The sequence below is a fragment of the Balaenoptera borealis genome (genome assembly GCF_965194805.1).
Source record: "Balaenoptera borealis genome assembly, chromosome: 9".
NCBI classification, from domain to species: domain Eukaryota; kingdom Metazoa; phylum Chordata; class Mammalia; order Artiodactyla; family Balaenopteridae; genus Balaenoptera; species Balaenoptera borealis.
In genome coordinates this window covers 32,059,286-32,076,996 of record NC_138873.1, presented here as the reverse complement: position 1 = coordinate 32,076,996, position 17,711 = coordinate 32,059,286, and the positions used below count along the sequence as shown (strand labels likewise).

Below are 17,711 nucleotides of genomic sequence, written 5' to 3'. Positions count from 1 at the left end.
ATACAGAAACAAACTGTCCTAAAAGTAAAGACGTCATCAGAGAGCTACCATGGCAGGTTGTACAAATAGTGCCCTGTACAAGGATTCCTGACCCAGTTGAGTGGGTTACGATGCAGGCTTTGCTCTGTTTGCCAAGCAATGCTCAGATGGGGAGAATTTCCCTAACTTATGCAAAGATACCATATTGAACAGAGTGATCCTGGACATGTCAATATTAATGTAAAAAAAGAATTGAGTAAACATACCAAGCTAGGTGCTATGTGGCCAAATAGATTATGCCAACAAGAATATCAATGAAGATTCACATTTTCTTCCAAATTATCCCTATGGAAATTCATTTTCCATTCAATTTATTTATTGACTAATTAAAAAAAATAATCTCACCTAATAAAAATATCTGGACCTAAAAAGCTAAAATGGTATAAAGAGCAAAATTCATCAAAATCCATTTTATTTCTGAAGTATAAATACCAAAGGTAGAAAGGCAATACCAAATTCTTCTCCCTAAAGGACAAAATTAATTGTGAAAAAAGATTAGAGACGTGAACCGAGTTCAAGGGCCACTATAAATAATGTAACACCAAGTACAGGCTTTGTATTCCTCTCCCACCCAACTGACTTACAGCAAATCTTAAAACATACATTGACAGAATATATTTTTAATAAGACAAAAAAATATTTTTGCCCACAGAACATTTCCAAACATTAAACTCCAAAATGGCCTACCCAAAAAGAATAAATATTAAATACAAAACACTCTACTTGGTAATAGAAAGGACAAGAAGATATTAAAGAAACCAAAACACTCTACTTGGTAATAGGAAGGACAAGAAGATACTAAAGAAACCATCCTCTACCCTCCAGGGACTAAAATCTTAAATAGAAACAGATTTTAAAACCCTAATATTGCTGTCATAGAAGTACACATGTGTTGTGAAGGGAATGGGTGGGAAGGAAAAACGATGGTCCTTGAGGGGTCAGAGAAAGGTTTTGTGATGTTTGAGCTGGGACCTGAAGATGAGAGAGACTGAAGGAGGGTTTACTTCTAAAGCTCCAATGTTCTACAGTCACAACACACTCAGGAAATGATGGCATTTGTGTGGCACGTTGGAGTAAACTGAGGATGCTGATTCCTGCTGGGGCAAGGGCTCTGGCTAAGATTGGCTGTCCCCAGGGATGAATAGGTCTGTGACTCAGGACACCTGTAAGCCATTTTGGTCACACCAGGATACCGAGGAACACATCACTGGCAAGTTCTGTAGAGTTTTGAGAGTAAACTGGTAGTTCTCAACTTTTTGTGACACCTTATAATCACCTGAGAGCTTTAAAAACAATGCATGCCATTTAAGTCAGAATCACCAAAGGAGCAGCCTGAACATGGGACTGTTTTAGGAGCTCTCAAATAAGGCTAATGGTAGACAGGTTGAGAACCACTGGACAAAATTTCCTTTCTCTTACCAGAACAAAACTGGCTAAGTCACACATCAAGTTTTGAAATAAAAATAAATTAATAATAATAATAAACTGGTAGATAATTAGAAATTAAATAGTATCTACTTCTGTTTCTGGCCATGAAGGAGTAACAGGATGCAGAATTACCCTCCTGTTGTAAACTAGGAAACTTGATAAAACACAGAAAAAGCTATTTTCAAACACTGGACGGTAGAGGATTGTGATCCTTACAAGTAGGGTAAAAAATAAGGTGAGTCCTACCATTACCCAGGTTTTCTGCTGAAAGACAGTCTCTAGATTGCAGGACAGGGAGGGTGAACCCAAACAGAGCCTAGGAGTTTAAGATTCAGAGACTGGGAATTGGGGAGGACAAGGCAGCTGGAATTTGCAGAGCAGAGTCCCCAAGAGGAGAGAGCTAAGCAGAGAAACAGTTTCAAAAATCTGCCTAGGAATCCTCTTGAGTCATTTGTCCAACACAAATACATGCATGCAAGATTGAGACCATGAGAAACTAAGTAGAATAACTTCCAAGGAAAGAACATTTATTACTTATTCAGTATTATATTACAGGCCTTAGCCAGTGCAATTAGGCAAGAAAAAGAAATAACAAGCATGCAGATTAAAAAAAATAAAAATAAAAAACAGGGAAAACTCTCTTTATGTACACATGACACATAAAAAACCCTGAGGAATTTACCAAAAAACAAAACAACAACAAAAAACCTCTTAAAGCTTACAAGCAAGTTTAGAAAGGTTTTAAGATCAGGGTCAATATTAAAAAATTAACTGTATTTCTATATACTAGCAGCAAACAATTGGAAGTGGAATTTTTTAAATTCCATTTATAATAGCATCCAAAACATGACATACTTAGGAATAAATTAAATAAAATATATGCAAACCTGTACTCTGAAAACCACAAAAGATTACTGAGAGAATCTCAGATTTTACTCAAATCTGTACTTACTCAAGAGAAATGAAAAATATGTCCACACAAAGACATGTACACAAATTTATTCATAATAGCTAAAAATTGGAAATCAAGTGTCCATTTACAGGTGAATGGATAAACAAATTATGGCATATTCATAGTGATACAGAATAGATATGGACTGAAATACTACTCACCAATAAAGAGGAATCAATTACTGAAAAATGCAACAGTGTGGATGAATGATGCTAAGCAAAAAAGTCAGACACAACAGCATACATACTGTAAGGCTCCATTTCTATGAAACGCTAGAAACGGTCAATTTAATCTACATTGACAGATGATCAGAGGTTGCCTGGTGTTGGGGTAGTGAAGACTGACCAGGAAGGGCCACAAGGACAATTTGGGGGGACCGATGGAAATATTCTATATCTTGATAGTGGTGATGATTACATGAGTATGTGAATGTGTCAAAACACATTGAAATATAGACTTAAATGGGCAGAATTTAATGTGTGTGAACTATACCTCAATAAAGTGGATTTTTTTAAAAACAGTATCCTTGAAATAGAATCAAATTTATGTCAATCTTATTTATTATTCTTTTACCCATAATGAGGTAATATGTCTGATTTTTCTGAAGACATCATGAAAAGAAAAAAATTATATTTGGAAGCAATTACTGAGACCAGATGGTTTCCTGTTCTTTCAGGAGTTAAGACATTATTAACAGTATTGCTTTATATGTCTGTAAAGAGCCTTATCTCTGTGTACATTGTATTGTTATGCATCTATAAAATACCACTTTATAGCAGTAGCTGTACTTTACAAATCTCTTTCTACATGGCTTAACTGTTAACTCTGACATACAGGCTCTCTTATACATCCCTCCCAATACTGAAATTAGGAGGCTTTGGCTCACCAGCTTCAACACAAAAACCACGTGCCAGTTCAAGAATTCACTGTCTGGATGGATATCTGCCCTGCATTCCCCAAGAAGAGGGCTGGGAACTCTGAGCAGCTGGATGGACGCCCAGGAAAAGACTGTTCCCATCTCTGCTTTTTTTAGGGGCAATGGGCAAGATAAAATAGGACTGCCAGATGGCTACAACTCATTACTGCCTGGCAGCAGTCAGGGTGAAATGAGAGTAAATTAATCAGCATTCAGAAGGAATGAATGGCAAAGGGGTGATGTGTATTGATGCTATTTTAGCGCAAGTCAAATTAAACCTGTATAACTGACAACATGCATTAATCTCCCTATTGCCTCCAATAGCTGTGCAAATGAGCTCCTAGTTTCTTTATACAAACAGCTGTTATTTTCCTCTTACCACCTTGGCCAAAAGTTCTAGTAATGGCCTTCTAGGTTACCCTTAGTGATTAATACAAACTTGTGCATTATACCGACTCTGCTAAGGAAAGAATTTCGCTTATGTTGTAGCAGTGAATCTCTAAACTGCAGCTCTCCGACAGAAAGCAGGGCTTGTGCAAAACGATAGATTTGTCAGTCATCTGCAAACTCTCAGGCTTAAATGAACACTAGATTTACTGTTTGGATACTGCAGAAGTCACAAGGATTTTTTTCTAAGGGGAAATAGAAACAAAATTGTGGGGGTTTTTTCAAAGAAAATTTAGATTTAGATTTCAAAGGTCAGCTATAAACCTGTGTAATGGCATTACGCTGGATTATCTTCTCCGGGATGTATATTTAAGCATAATATTATATTGCAGGAAAAGGTTGAGTCTTAATTTACAAAAAAAAACCCCATAAAATCAATTGATGATATCTGGGTTAAATTTAATTTTTGCTTGGGTAAAGCTCGTCTCTGACATAGAGTCTGAAGAATCACTTTCACCACCTCCCCCTAAATTAGAACTGCCTTTAAGAGCCTCTAAATAGCCAGAGAGACCAATGAGAAGGGGTCAGCCTCCTGAAATTATGGCAAGAAGCATAAACTAGAGAAATTAGAGCAAGGTTCTCCAGTACTTGTCTCAGGCTTTATTCTTCTGGAACATTTCTCTTCTTACCCAGCAGCAGACCCAGGTAATACAGGTCTGAAGCTTATACATTTTGAAGGTCCCTATTTTCAGAGAAAAAAATACAAACCTGCAAACACAAAAAACTGGATGAAAGTGAATATTTACGTAGACTGAGAAAAGAAATAAATTACAAAGTTTTAAAAAGCTAACAAGCAAATTTTTTTACATTCTGGAGCTTCTGTCAATCCTTCAGTTTTTTATTTTGGCCTCCACTGGGAACTTTCCCTCTCATCATATTTGAATTTTGGTATAATCCATCATTTTGAAGCACACAAAAATAATCTGAAATTAAGGAATTCCAAGAGGAATTAAATGTGTTTTTAATTGCCATTATATTATGTTGTGCTATATAACCACATAATCAAATTTCCCTTATATTACACACTTGGAACTTTCAGAAATACATGTAGTTTTGTTATTGGAACACGGGTTTCCTCAGGTCCCAATTCAGTACTCTCTTTTGTCCAGAACTGCCACACTTTGTCAAGACAAGATCTATCATACACCCTAAAATGTAACCCAGTGCTTTGGGATCTTTAAAATGTGCAACATTACACAAAGATGCACTTACTGTTTGTAGTATTACTGCTGACGGTTTTCATCCTCAGACACAGGAGTTCTGACAAATTCTATTCTACTCCATTAACACCAAAATGCATATTGTGTTTATAACTGTATACACTGAAGGAGAGAACTTTCATCTTGACTGAGCAGGAATAAAAATCAAATCTTCCACTTATACTTCTACATGCATGAGATTTGGAAGAATTTTCCACAGCAGCTTCTGGCCCCATACATTTCAAATCCTATTTCTCTCCCACTTCCCACATACTTCTGAAGTTAAGTGCATAGGACATGTTCAAATTGTGATACAACCTTTTGTCCCTGAAAATTTGGGTCACAATGCAAAGAATTATAGCACAGGGGGTGGGATGAGTACTCCTGAAAGTCATTACTACACTAAGACAGCTAACTACAACTTAACTATATACAGAAACAACAGCAAAACACAAACTTTCCACCAACCCAAATTAAATGTGTCCCCAACTCATCTTCCCCCTAGAGCTGTCCCCAAAATTTCCATGGCTGCTCCAACACTTCCTGACATAAAGAGTGTGAAAGATGGGCATCTGGAGTGGAAAGATATCTATTGTAGCTAATATATCTTTTGTTTGCAAACTCTACAAAAACTACCACCACGTGTGTATATTTTCGGTATCCCTCCCTGGGTCTTGGAAGGGTCCAGGCAAATGAGGGGTGCTGAAATTTAAACTTCATTAACTCAAATTAGCATAAATCAGTCTCTGTTCTTATCTCTTATTTATATGAGAGATATAAAATAAGAGATTATTTTATATCTTATTTTGTCATGTTGATTGACCAAATCATAATGGGTGAATGGAGAGAAAAGCTGAATTGAACAGAATTTCCATCTCTGATGTTCTAAACATGTTCAAGTAACAAGTAACTTTTGGTTTGTCAAAGTGCCCTCCCCTCCCTGGAGACCCTGGGGTGCAAACGTTCATCCTTATACTACTCCCAGAGAGCTACCCACTCCTGTCACAGCCCATTGCTAATGAACAGAAACATCTAATTTGTATCACCACCACAAATAAGACAGGATTACAAAGAAACTGTGTCAGGTGGGCATGTTCCAATGACCATTTTCCCATGAACAAAATAAACTTGCAAAGAGTTTCATGAATGAGACAAGATCATTTTCCAAAGAAACTTTGTAAAGTGAGATGGGCTGACACTTGGAGAATTTAATGAATCAGACAATGTTCATCCTTCTTGAATTGTTGGGGCCAGTCTGTGCTAGTGCAATTTACAAAAACTAAAGTAAAAAAGCCCCACAATTTCTCAGAATAACTTGATTCCTATCCACCATTCCCTACCTAATACCAATCCTATACGTTGATACTTAGGGTAGGGTTGATACTCAGAGCACCAAGACAAATCTTCTTACCTAATGGCCGATACCCAAAAGCACGTTCTGCAGACCGTGATCTCCTGAGATTCTCCTGGCAGCAAGGACTCAATGGTCCAGTAAGTTTGGGAAAGACTCATCCTGTATTCCTCTTGGGGATTCACAATGCGCCCTACCAAATTAAAGGCTCTAAGAAACCTTGCAGTAAAGAAATCATCTTACCCCAGTATTCTCTACATTTATTTAACCATTTTCCAAGCAATGTCTAATAAAATGTGGTAGAATTAGTTTCACAGACCACCCTGTGGGCACATTTTCTTGAGCGACTGTCAGTGTTGTCATGTTTCTAGATCAGAGTTTCTCAAAAGTGTATTTTCTACCAATTTTCCCCTTTCTCAATGTGCTCCAGCCACAGTAGGCCTACTTCTGCATCTCCTATCACACCAAAAACATTCCTATCTCAGGAATTTTGTACTTGCTGTTCTCTCTGCCTAAAACTCCATTCCTCTAAATATGCTCACGGCTCCATCTTTCTTCTCATTCAAGACTCTGCTCAAAAGTCTGCTTTTCAGAGAAATCTTCTGTAATGGACTGAATTGATTACCTCACCAAAATTCATATGTTGGAGCCCTAACCCCCCAACGTGAGTATATTTGAAGATAAGGCCTTTTAGGGAGGTAATTGAGGTTAAATGTGGTCATTAGGGTGGGACCCTAATCCAATACAATTGGTACCCTTATAAGGAAAGGAAGAGAACCAGGGGTGCTAGAGCACAGAGAAGAGGCCATGTGAGGTCACAGCAAGAAGAAAACCAGCCATCTACAAGCCAAAGAGAGAGGTCTAAACAGAAACCAGCGCTGCTAGCACCTCAGTTTTGGATGTCCAGTCTTCAGAACTGTGAGAAAATTAATTTCAGTTGTTTAAGCTACCCAGTCTGTAGTATTTTGTTACAGCAGCTCTATCAGGCTAGTACTCCTTCCCTGACCACCCACCTAAAAGTAACACTTCCTGTTAGTCTCTTCTCTCCTTGTCCTGCTTTTTTTTTTTTTCTGCAGAGCACTTATCATGACTTGACACTATATCTCTAGCAGGTTGAGAGGCAGTAGAATATAATGGATAAGTGTTTGGGGTCTGGGTTCAAATTCCAACTGTGTCACTTTCTAGTCGTGTGATCACTGATGAGTTATGAAAGCTCCGTGGGCTTTACAGAATTGGTACTTACTTCAAAGGCTTTGTTATAAGACTATAATGAGATAGAACATGGGAAGTGTTTATACTACCCCCTGGGGTGTATACTACTACACCCCACTGGAATGTAAGTTCCATAAAGACAGAGACTTTGTCATCCATGATTATGTTCACAGCCCCAAATCAGTGCATCCAGGGCACATGTTAAACCCTCAACAAATATTTGTTACTTGAAATATGAATAAATGAAGGCCTGTGGACCTTTTCTCAAAGTTCACAAAGAATTTAAATTCTTCATTGTCACTTCCATATCTATCTTTTTATTGAAAGAGTACCTTATAACCTACGACTGCCACACGATTTCAGAGCCCTTATTTTTGTGTTGACTGTAGTACTGGTGCCAAGTGATACTCCTTTAATTGACATGGGCTAATGAGCCAAGTTCAGAAGGGCAGTTAACAAGGGTCAGAGAATATAGGCTTTCCTACCCAAAAGGCCCACACTGGAGCAGTCATTATTACATTTACTGTGAGCAGTGCTTCATCAGCAAAACATCATCCATATAATTAAATCAGAGCACTTCATTTAAAATTTGTTAGTTTCATCTGTATTTATTTTTTTGTATTGGTTCTGCAGCTGTACATAATTTGATTCTCCAGATATCAGTCAACGGAACTTTGGCACCTTCCACTGATGGACTTCAGAACCTTCACTGCTCTACGCCATGTCATTGGAATGAGTCATCCTTTATGGCTTATTCAGATGAATACAGAATCCAAATCAGAGGCCTGGTGGTTTTGGTATCACCTTCAATAGGTCACAGTTATCTAAAAAAGGCTTTTGTCCAGCTGTCACTAAGAGCATAATAGGTGGTATAAGAGTAGTTCCCTAGGAACTCACATCAACATCTGCAATCACTTGTGCCTTAAACTGTCATGTAAATCAACAGTGGGCTCATTCACTACTAAGGAAGTCAACAGGAGAATTTAACCCCAAATGTAACATGTCCTTCTATTTTCACAGATGTACATTTTCCAGTGACATTAACGATTACTCCCACCACATGGTAAAAAGCTAGGTAAAGAATCTGCTGTCATTGTGGTAGCATATTGCACAATCTATGGAACCCCACCCCAAATTCTGGTCAATCAGATAGACTGATTACCAGTGTTTCAAACATCTCTATCCTTCTACCTGCTAGGCCTACTTAACCCAAGCAACCAGTGTGAATTTGGAAAAGAGTTTTTATTGATAAAAGTTCTTAAGCTCTAAAGGGTGTTTAACAAATCCTAATATGTAATCTTCTAAAAGTTCCCAGTGATGTGATAGATTTAATAAATTAAGAAAACCTTTAATACCAGCAACAAACCATCAGGAATTGAAATTTTAAAAGCAACGCCCTTTACAATAGCATAAAATATGAAACATGTAGGGGTGGATCTGACAGAAATCTATTTACTGTTTACTGCTTAGGAAGCCAGCTAGGCATCCCAGAGATCCTCCCCATTCTTATTGTTTTATAGATTAGGGTGCTAACTTTACAGCATGGCCATGCAAAACCCTTGATGGAAGAACTCAGGAGGCATTGACAGCAGCTTGATAGGGCAGCCACTCACCCAAGTGGCCATGGGGGACAGGGTAACAGCATGAGAAGAGAAATCAACCCACGGAGGTGGATGCCAATCTCCCTCCCCAAATTTTCCAAATTCTCCAGGAGGCCTTTTAATGATAGAAAGGATTTTTTAGTTGGTTTTAGTTTAGTAGACCAGTATCTTCACAATTTTTTCACTAAAGCAGTGGATGGCAACTCAACTCAGTTTATAAACCAGTGTCAACATAGTCTATTGTCCTTTTAATCTTTTCCCAGAAACTTGGTAGTTACCACACCAGCCACAACACTATCATTCAGGGGGCACCTTCTACTGCTAAGGGTGGGCCACAGGACTGTGTGAGCAGGACACAGCTGGGAGTGCCAGCTACTAAAGCAGCAAACACAAACCGATGCACGGGGGGGAGAAGGAACAGGGCCCATATTACCATCCATTCCACCATTATGTCTTATGGCCATTCTCTGTCTCTGTGTCTGCCTCCACTCTCAGAGGGAAGGTACCATGACTTTTTCTTGTACACCCAGCATCTATTCAAGAGGTTGGGTTGTAGTAGAATTAAACTTTTGTTGAATAACTGAATAAACCAGTGTACCTCTCAGAAAAGCATTCAGAGTAGGACATATTAGGAAGAGTTTTTACGTATGGAAAGAATATTGTTTCTCCTTCCTTGCTATTCGTTGTATAAACTATGTATGAAGGAAAATTCATTTTTTCTAGACACAGGTACATTAACATAGCTACTAATTAATATTTTCTCTGAAATTTAGAAAATGTAGGAAAAATTCTTCCTACGTCTGGGCATATATTGGTAGAATATATACAACAAGGAGTTTTGCTTAAAGTCAGGTACTTTTCATATCAGATAAACTGAATACAAAGAAATTTAGGCCTCTTGGTGTCATTCCCAACCTTGCCAGATAAATACTCATCTCTGGAATGGCCTGGGAGAATCACCTTTCAATTCCTCTACACTTTGTAGCTGAGTTACAGAGTAACCTGCCAGCAATCCTCTCAGAATTCATGGGGCTGTTTAAATAGAGCAAAGTCCACCAAAAGTTCCACTGAGATGTGCTGAGCAAAGGCCAGAGCCCCAGAAGAAAACAAGTGTGGACTCAGCGAAGCTGCCCTCACCCGGGTGCGAACCCCGCCGGCCCGGGGTTGAGGGGGGACCGGTGGGCTGTGTGATATGGCAATGAGCCCCGTGCTGTCAGAGTTCCTGCGAGAGCTCCCAGGCTGGTTCCTGCTCTCGGGCATCTTCCTGCCCGTGGCTTTGCTGCTGTTCCTTCTCATTGCCTACTTCAGGATCAAGCTGATGGAGGGTAAGTGAGAAGCCACACAAGGCCGGGGTTAGATTCCTTTCCTATGGCACACATTTGGAACAAGTCCATGTACCGCCCATTTTTCTGGAAGGCCTGGAGCCACACATCTTTATGATATGTAGGTGCTTCTCAATAAGCATCCCCCTTAAGATATCTTCCGTGGTGAACATGGCAAAATTTGATCTTTCCAGCAATGTGGATGACGTGCTAGGCTCTGAAGGCCTGCCCTGGGCACCCTTAACTGCAGCCCCTTGCGGACAGGCAAGCTGTGAATCAGCAATTTGGACATGTGATTGCTTGTCTCTGTCTCTCAGGCCGATAGATTCACAAACATTACAATGTGTTTCTTGGTCTGCCGTCTCAACCTGACAGGTACGTGTGTGTGTGTGTGTGTGCACGTGCCCATGTGTTCCTGTGAGTGTGTGTGCACTCACTCCTCATCCACTGAACTTCTACTAAGGAAATGTGCCAACATTGTGCTATCACAGTGTTTGGCAAATGTCAAGCCTTAATAGATATTTGATGGCATGATGTAAATTTACCATGAAACTGGGGTCTTAAGATAAAAACAAAAAACAAAAAAAAAACCAAAGCCAAACCAAACCCCTCAGGAAGCTTAAAGTGACTGGGACGTGAGAAGCTGGGTCCTGGATTGAGCCTGTTTATTCCGCTGTAATTGAAATGAATGAAACTGCCCTGTGATTTGATAGACTACGTGTTAATAATGTACCCAGCAAATGTTAGATTAATATGAGAAGTTAATAGTTATTTTAGCAGTATCAAAAACCAGTAATATTTCTTAAGTTGGATGATGTCATTAAAGTACTAAAAACAAATTTGAAAACCCCTCCCTCAAACCATCCTTTGCTCATATTTCCTTCCTCTCCCGATGGGATCTGTGTATCCTTTTTCCTGATTACATTTTCCAGTGTTAGCAGATAACCTTAGACTAGGCATGTTTTCATTTTTATGCGGATGTGCTCCCTTTAATTCCAAATTTTCCTTTCTTATTAAAAAACCCCTGAGAACATGTGGCTTTTAAAATTATAGTTCTTTCTGTAGCTGCTTTCCTAAGGGCAAGTAGTAATATCTTCTCTCCAGTTTGAGGGCAAATGAGAACACTTGGCCCCAAATAAGATATCACCAGTTTGAATCTCTATTTAGCAGCTCCCACTTAAAAACTGTAAACAGATGGTCAAATGTCATGTCATTAAACTTGCAACCAGGGTTATGGCAAGTGTAATCATTCCTATTTTGTCCCTGTAAAGAAAGGGACAATGACAGATAAACTAGTGTGTTCACAGAACCCCAGATTCCTGCATCCGGAAACAGAAAGTCATCTTGCCTACCTCATACATCCTAGTTCCCCAGACAAGAGAGGCATTTTAAGATGTGATGGAAAGCATGTGATGGTATCATAATCACTCATCATTAATCCCCACACTTCAAGGCTTAGGAGGTAATGGTGCATGTAAATTTAATTAGTATGTAGAGAACATCAATTTTCTCGCAAAGGAAGAAAGAAAATTCTCTAACATCCTGCACTCTTCAATCTGTGTCAGTTGCCTTGAGGAGTAGCTCTTAAGGTGGAGGTCTGGGTCTTGAACTTTCCATCACCAAACCCTTCATCCACCACTGCCAGGGACATGTCACCTCTCCTCGGGTGGAAGTTTTGATTATCTTCTCTCCCCAAGTCCTGAGACTCCTATACTGCTACTTTCAGTGCCGCTCAAAATACTATCACCCTGATCATGAACAAATAGCTTGCTAAAATAACCAACATTGCCAAAAATAGTCACTATGGAAAAGAAATTGTGCCTCTTGAATGCCTGAAAGTTTTTGTATGAAGCTAGATGTAAAATAAGGTCAGGTAAGCGATCAGGTTCTGGCCTTCAGCAATTGACATTCTAAAACAGTTAACCAAAGTATGGAAAATGTACAGCGCGGCTAGGCATCTCTCACTGAACTTTATATATATGTTTTGATAGTCAGCAATCCAAAAGGAAACAGATAAGTATTTCTAAAAGTCAAGAGTAAGTTAAGGGTTGGCAGAGTGAAATTGATAAGATCTCAGATGACAGAGTCAAACCAAATGGAGGTTTGAATTCCAGGTCTGTAACAATGGCCACACTACCTAATCTCTTGAAGCTTCAGTTTCTTCACTTGTGAGATAGAAATAATAGCAGGACATAGCTGTAGGGTTGGTGTGGGGATTAAGTGAGGCAATACACGTAAGGTTCTTAACAGTGCCTGTTCTGAACAACTGTTGGTCATGATGACCCCTGCTGACTTATAAATTCTAAGAAGGCAGTGTTTGTGTCATTATAATAACTATTATTAAAATATATCTAGTAGCTATTATTAAACTTAAAGATAAAATTATTGATCTTTATTTAGAAATAAAATTAATTATATAAAATTTACTTAAAATTAATTACCCAAGATCACTCACCGAGAAAATGGTAGAGACAGGATTTGAACCCTGGCTATCTGGCTCCAGAGCTAGCCCTCTCAGCCGAAACACTACCCCTGGAGTACTGAACACAGAGTAGGTGTTCAGTAGGTATCTGCTGAATGGAGGAATCCTCTTGGCCCAGGCAAATAAACATCACCAACACGAGAGCCAACAGTGGGAGAATTAAACAAGGCAAGAATTTTACAGAAGTGTTGAGGGGACTCGATCAATCTCTTTCTGTAACAGGGCTAATTACTGATGATGGTGATTCCTCTGCGTAAAGACTTAGCTCTGAGTCAAGAAGATTACATTTCTTCACCTGTGGCCCAAGAAGGAAAACTTCATGGCCTGCAGAATATTCTACAGTTACAAACTCAGATGTTTTCACGGCCACCTGGCTAATCTCTCCTGTCTAATCTCCGCACTGCCCTTAACAGACCCGTTAAAATGAAATGATGGCCAAATTGCAAGCTCTTTCAGGAGAAGGATAAATTATTTCTCTAGCTCTCTTCATTGCGCCTGGCACAGACATTTGGTTCACTTGGTAGATATAACTCATTGAGGAATGATGGGTTTTCTCTTGCTTTCTCTCCTAGTTTTCCATTTTCTAGTTCTCTTCTTTCAACGTCATTATTTCAGGTCACCCATTTTCACTCTAGAATTTGTATCCTGGCTCCTCATTCAAAGCACCTTTTGTGCAGTTAGCCTTCAGTAATTAAGAATAAGAGGGAAGAAGTTACTCATATTTCAGTGAGTCTATAATCTAAGGCATGAGCTAACTCAAGCAATACCTTTGAACTAGCAATAATCTATGTGGAAAGGCAGTGAAACTGAGTGGCTGAGCGTGTGGGCTCTGGAGTCAGACTGCCTGGGATTGAATCCTGAATCCATCAGTTTCTATGATCTTGGGCAAACTGCCTCATTTTGATTTTTCTATGCCTCCGTTTGCTCACCTGTAAAGTAAGAATAATAATGGTGACTACAACATAATTTCACTGCAAGAATTAAATGAGAAAAGACTTTTCACGGTGTCTGGCACATAAGTGATCAAGAAACATTAGCTGTTAAGTCTTGAGCCTCGTGTAACCTAAGACCTGTTACCATCCAATGCATATATACCCTCTCTCGACTGAGATGACAAGCAGTGTGGAATCAGAAAAGAATAGAAGGTCAGAGAGAGTGCTCATGTCCTAGAGTACATGGCATATAAAGTGCCTGGCAAAGAATAAATTGCTGGGATTTGATGTGGGGGACCAAAAAGAACATTTTCAGGTTCAATTCTATAAAATACATTAGCTCCTATGAGATTATAAACTCCTTGTCTCTGGCTTGGATAATTTAATTATAATTCTGAAAATAAACTTTTAAGAGTAAAAATAGTTTCAGTTATGCATGTTGGTGGTGGTGAGGAAGAGAAATTTTTTTTTTTTTTTGGATGTACCAGGAAGATCTCAAAGGATAATTGTCAGGATTTCAGGGCTAAAGTTCAAATTTGCTATTGCCAGAGAGGTAACACGTGAAGCTACAGGAGCAGATAAGAATACACAGAAAGATGATATATAATAAAAGCCAAAGGGAGGAGTATGATTGGGGGTGGAGGTCATGGAAAGGGGGCTCGTGTCAAATGCTACAGAGGAAGAAAACTGGGGATTGGAAAATGCCACCAGATTTAGTAATTAGGACATCACTGATAAGCTTTAGTATTTCAGTAGCTTTAACTGAAGCTATATTTTAAAGGGATAAGGAGTATGTAAGTGGTGAAAAGTTGACACTCGGTTTTCAGTCAAAGATGCCAAAAGGTAAAAAGGAGACTAATTTGACTTGTCTAAAGACTTACAAACACCCAAACACATTTTTGGCGGGGAGGAGCAGGACAGAAACCCTATCTTGCTCATTTGCATATCCCTGGGTCTTGGGTAATAGACATGCTTAATAAATGCTTATTGAATGTGGGAGCCTTAATACATTTAATCAACACAATCTACTGAATATAAAATATACTTAGAATGTAACACCTTTTATTACAGTGGTAATTTGCCCTCTCTAACCAGGACCACTCCTTAGAAATAAGCATTTATATTTCTTTTGGGAGTGGTTGAGGAGGAAAGGAGAGATCCTGCAATAGGACTTGCTCTGATGATGATGACTTCTGTAACTTGCTGGGGCCACCAGGGTAGAAATGCTGGCCAATAACCCCTGAGGAGTTGTAAATGACCAGTGGCACTCAGCTGCCTCCACAGTTTTAACTGGTATTTTTCCTTTCAGTTAATGAAGAACTGTCACAGACTCCTGATCACCAACACAATCGTAAGGCTAGCTCTTCCCGGTACCAGAGAAAGAAACAGACGTGACTGTTGGGGACTGATCAATGGCTAAAGCACAGTCAATTTCTACTGGTCGGAGAGCAACGGTCAATGGCTTAGCAAATAGTTAATAAACTAGAACCACAGCAAGACAAAAAGAACACTAAGATGCTTGTTCTGAAAAGTGGTTCAGGAGGACAGCTATGAAACTCGACTTAAATAGCAGTTCTTTGGCGAGTCCCAAGAATATAAGATTTTGTTGGATGTGCTCTATGCACTAGGCACATTGTAACTTTTTAACTTTTATAGGACTATGTCTACTCTGAAGGGCACTATTTTCAAACTAAAATTCTTAAGCATCATTATTACATAATCCCGTGGAAGCCCGCATTATTCTGACTTTGGAGGTGAAGATACTCTGGTAGAGATCAAATAAATAGCAAAAGATGAGCGCCTGTGAATTCCTGCTGTGAGAGTTCCCACTTCCTCCCTTGAAGTTCGGCAACACTGAAATGACACCTTTTAAGGCATCATTTCTGGCCCTTGGTTTACTTCTCCCCTTTTCCCAATTGCTTTCACAAATCGCATCATCATTGTGAGAACCCACAAAACAAGCAGAGTCTCTCGATACTCGGTATGCATCACCATGAAAGTAGTTTTCAGCATGACATGACTTGGAAATACTGGCAATTTGGTGGGAAAAGGAAAGAACATCAAGTTCATGGGACTCATATGGAGAATAACTCAAGACTTTGCCTCTAAACCAAAACAACAGGGAGCTATTTCTAAATACGGAAAGAGGTCAACATTTCACTAGCACAATTCTTCTTTCAGTGGGAACCCCAAATAGCCAACCTAGATAACTGAAAAGAAACATTTAATTCAAAGTAGTAGTTCAAATAGATTGTGATTACTACTGGGCTCTTCACAGTTTTCCTAGCTAACATTAACAAAAGACACTTAACATGTCCTAAGTGTAAGTCTGATTGTATTCTTATGTTTGCATATGAATCCAACAGGCTATTAGACTGATTAACTTTATAAAACATAAAGAATTTGTTCACCTGTAAGAAATGCACCAATTTCTGCAGTGACATACAAACATGCAAAAGATTGTTTGGCCGACCCAAAGCAAGAATGCGCCACTAGCGCCAGATATTTTGTTTCTCTCCCCCTCCCCCAGTCTCAAATTCTTCATATGCATCCAGTGAGTTATTAGTCTCCATTTGCACTTCTTGCATAACATAAAACTCACTGTTCAACTGGAGACACTCATTTCTGTATTTTATGGCACTTGATTACAATGAAAATGTCTCCTGGGGCTTCCAGACTGAGGTAATTTAGAATAAGTGTGCATGCCATATGGAAGGAATGACAATATTCTTTCAATTCTGAGAGGGATCTCTTTTTAGCCTCTGGTGGAAATCAGCTTATGTAAAATGCTTTCTTGGACAGAAGGTGTGGAAAGGATGCACCGTACTTCCACCTGCCGGCCAAATCTGTGGCTCAGCCACCAGGGTTTGCTCTACCTTCTTCTGGAAACAGGCACAACAGAAGCCTGACTGATGGCTCTGGTGGATGCGTTCCACCACCTCTGCCTTACCAGGGAAAATGCATCTCAGCTGCTATGGTAACAGAGGAGCTCGAAACATACATGTTCTCAACATAAACAAGTTGTGTAAAGCAAGACCTGATTCCTTTGTTGCTGCTGAATGAGATGAGAGTACAAAGAATGTCCATTGAAATCATGAGTAGAGTCATGAATGTTCTTTATGTGTAGAGAGGAACAGAAACGTTAGTTTTCCTACAGAGAGACCAAGTCCCAGGGTTTTTCTACCACCTGCTTAAAGGCACTGTACTGGACTTGACTAGTCCCTCACAGAGCGCAGCCCATCAGCTGCCCGGTCACGTCTCTGCTCTCCACCTGCTCAAAGTCCAGGGTAAGAGTTCCTTCCGGTTTGGACTGCCTGCTTCCTTGTCATCGTTGCTGCCACCTAGACCAGGCTGGTGGGCTCCTTACCTCATCCCATACTCTGCTTCCTCCTGTGCTCCAAAGCCTTTCATCAGGGGCCAAAAATGTTCCTGAGTGGTTTCACCTCAACACTTCCTAACCTTATTTCTAATGTTCTAGTATCTGAACGAACTCCCAATTCTGTTTCCCCAACATGAGACCTTCAATAAAATACTTTAATGGGTGTTGTAAGTTCTGTTACATTGCCATTTATTCAATGAAAAAAAAATTTTTTTTTTACAGAGCTAACCTAAAATTGTTAATAATATCTATCTCTCTTGTTAACTGTGTTGGTAATCTGGAAATTTGGCATTGGGACACTACAAGTCCATGACCGCTGCTTCACATTCTGAGCTTATACACGTTGATAAAACAGAAAACGGAGCAAGGAAGGGAACACATCATGTTCTCTGAAGTATTATTTACAACCCTTAAAAAAAAAAAACTTCTAAGTAATCTGACCAGGTAACAG

The 17,711-nt window shown here is 39.4% G+C and overlaps 1 protein-coding gene across 1 annotated transcript; it reads left to right on the top strand.

The window, feature by feature from the left end:
• The first annotated feature begins 4,508 nt into the window (after positions 1–4,508).
• Positions 4,509–17,431, top strand: SMLR1 (small leucine rich protein 1). The gene is made up of 2 exons (XM_082406406.1): positions 4,509–10,470; positions 15,191–17,431. The coding sequence occupies exons 1-2, from the start codon at positions 10,338–10,340 to the stop codon at positions 15,274–15,276; spliced, it is 219 nt and encodes a 72-aa protein (XP_082262532.1). The 5' UTR covers positions 4,509–10,337; the 3' UTR covers positions 15,277–17,431.
• Positions 17,432–17,711: the final 280 nt, after the last annotated feature.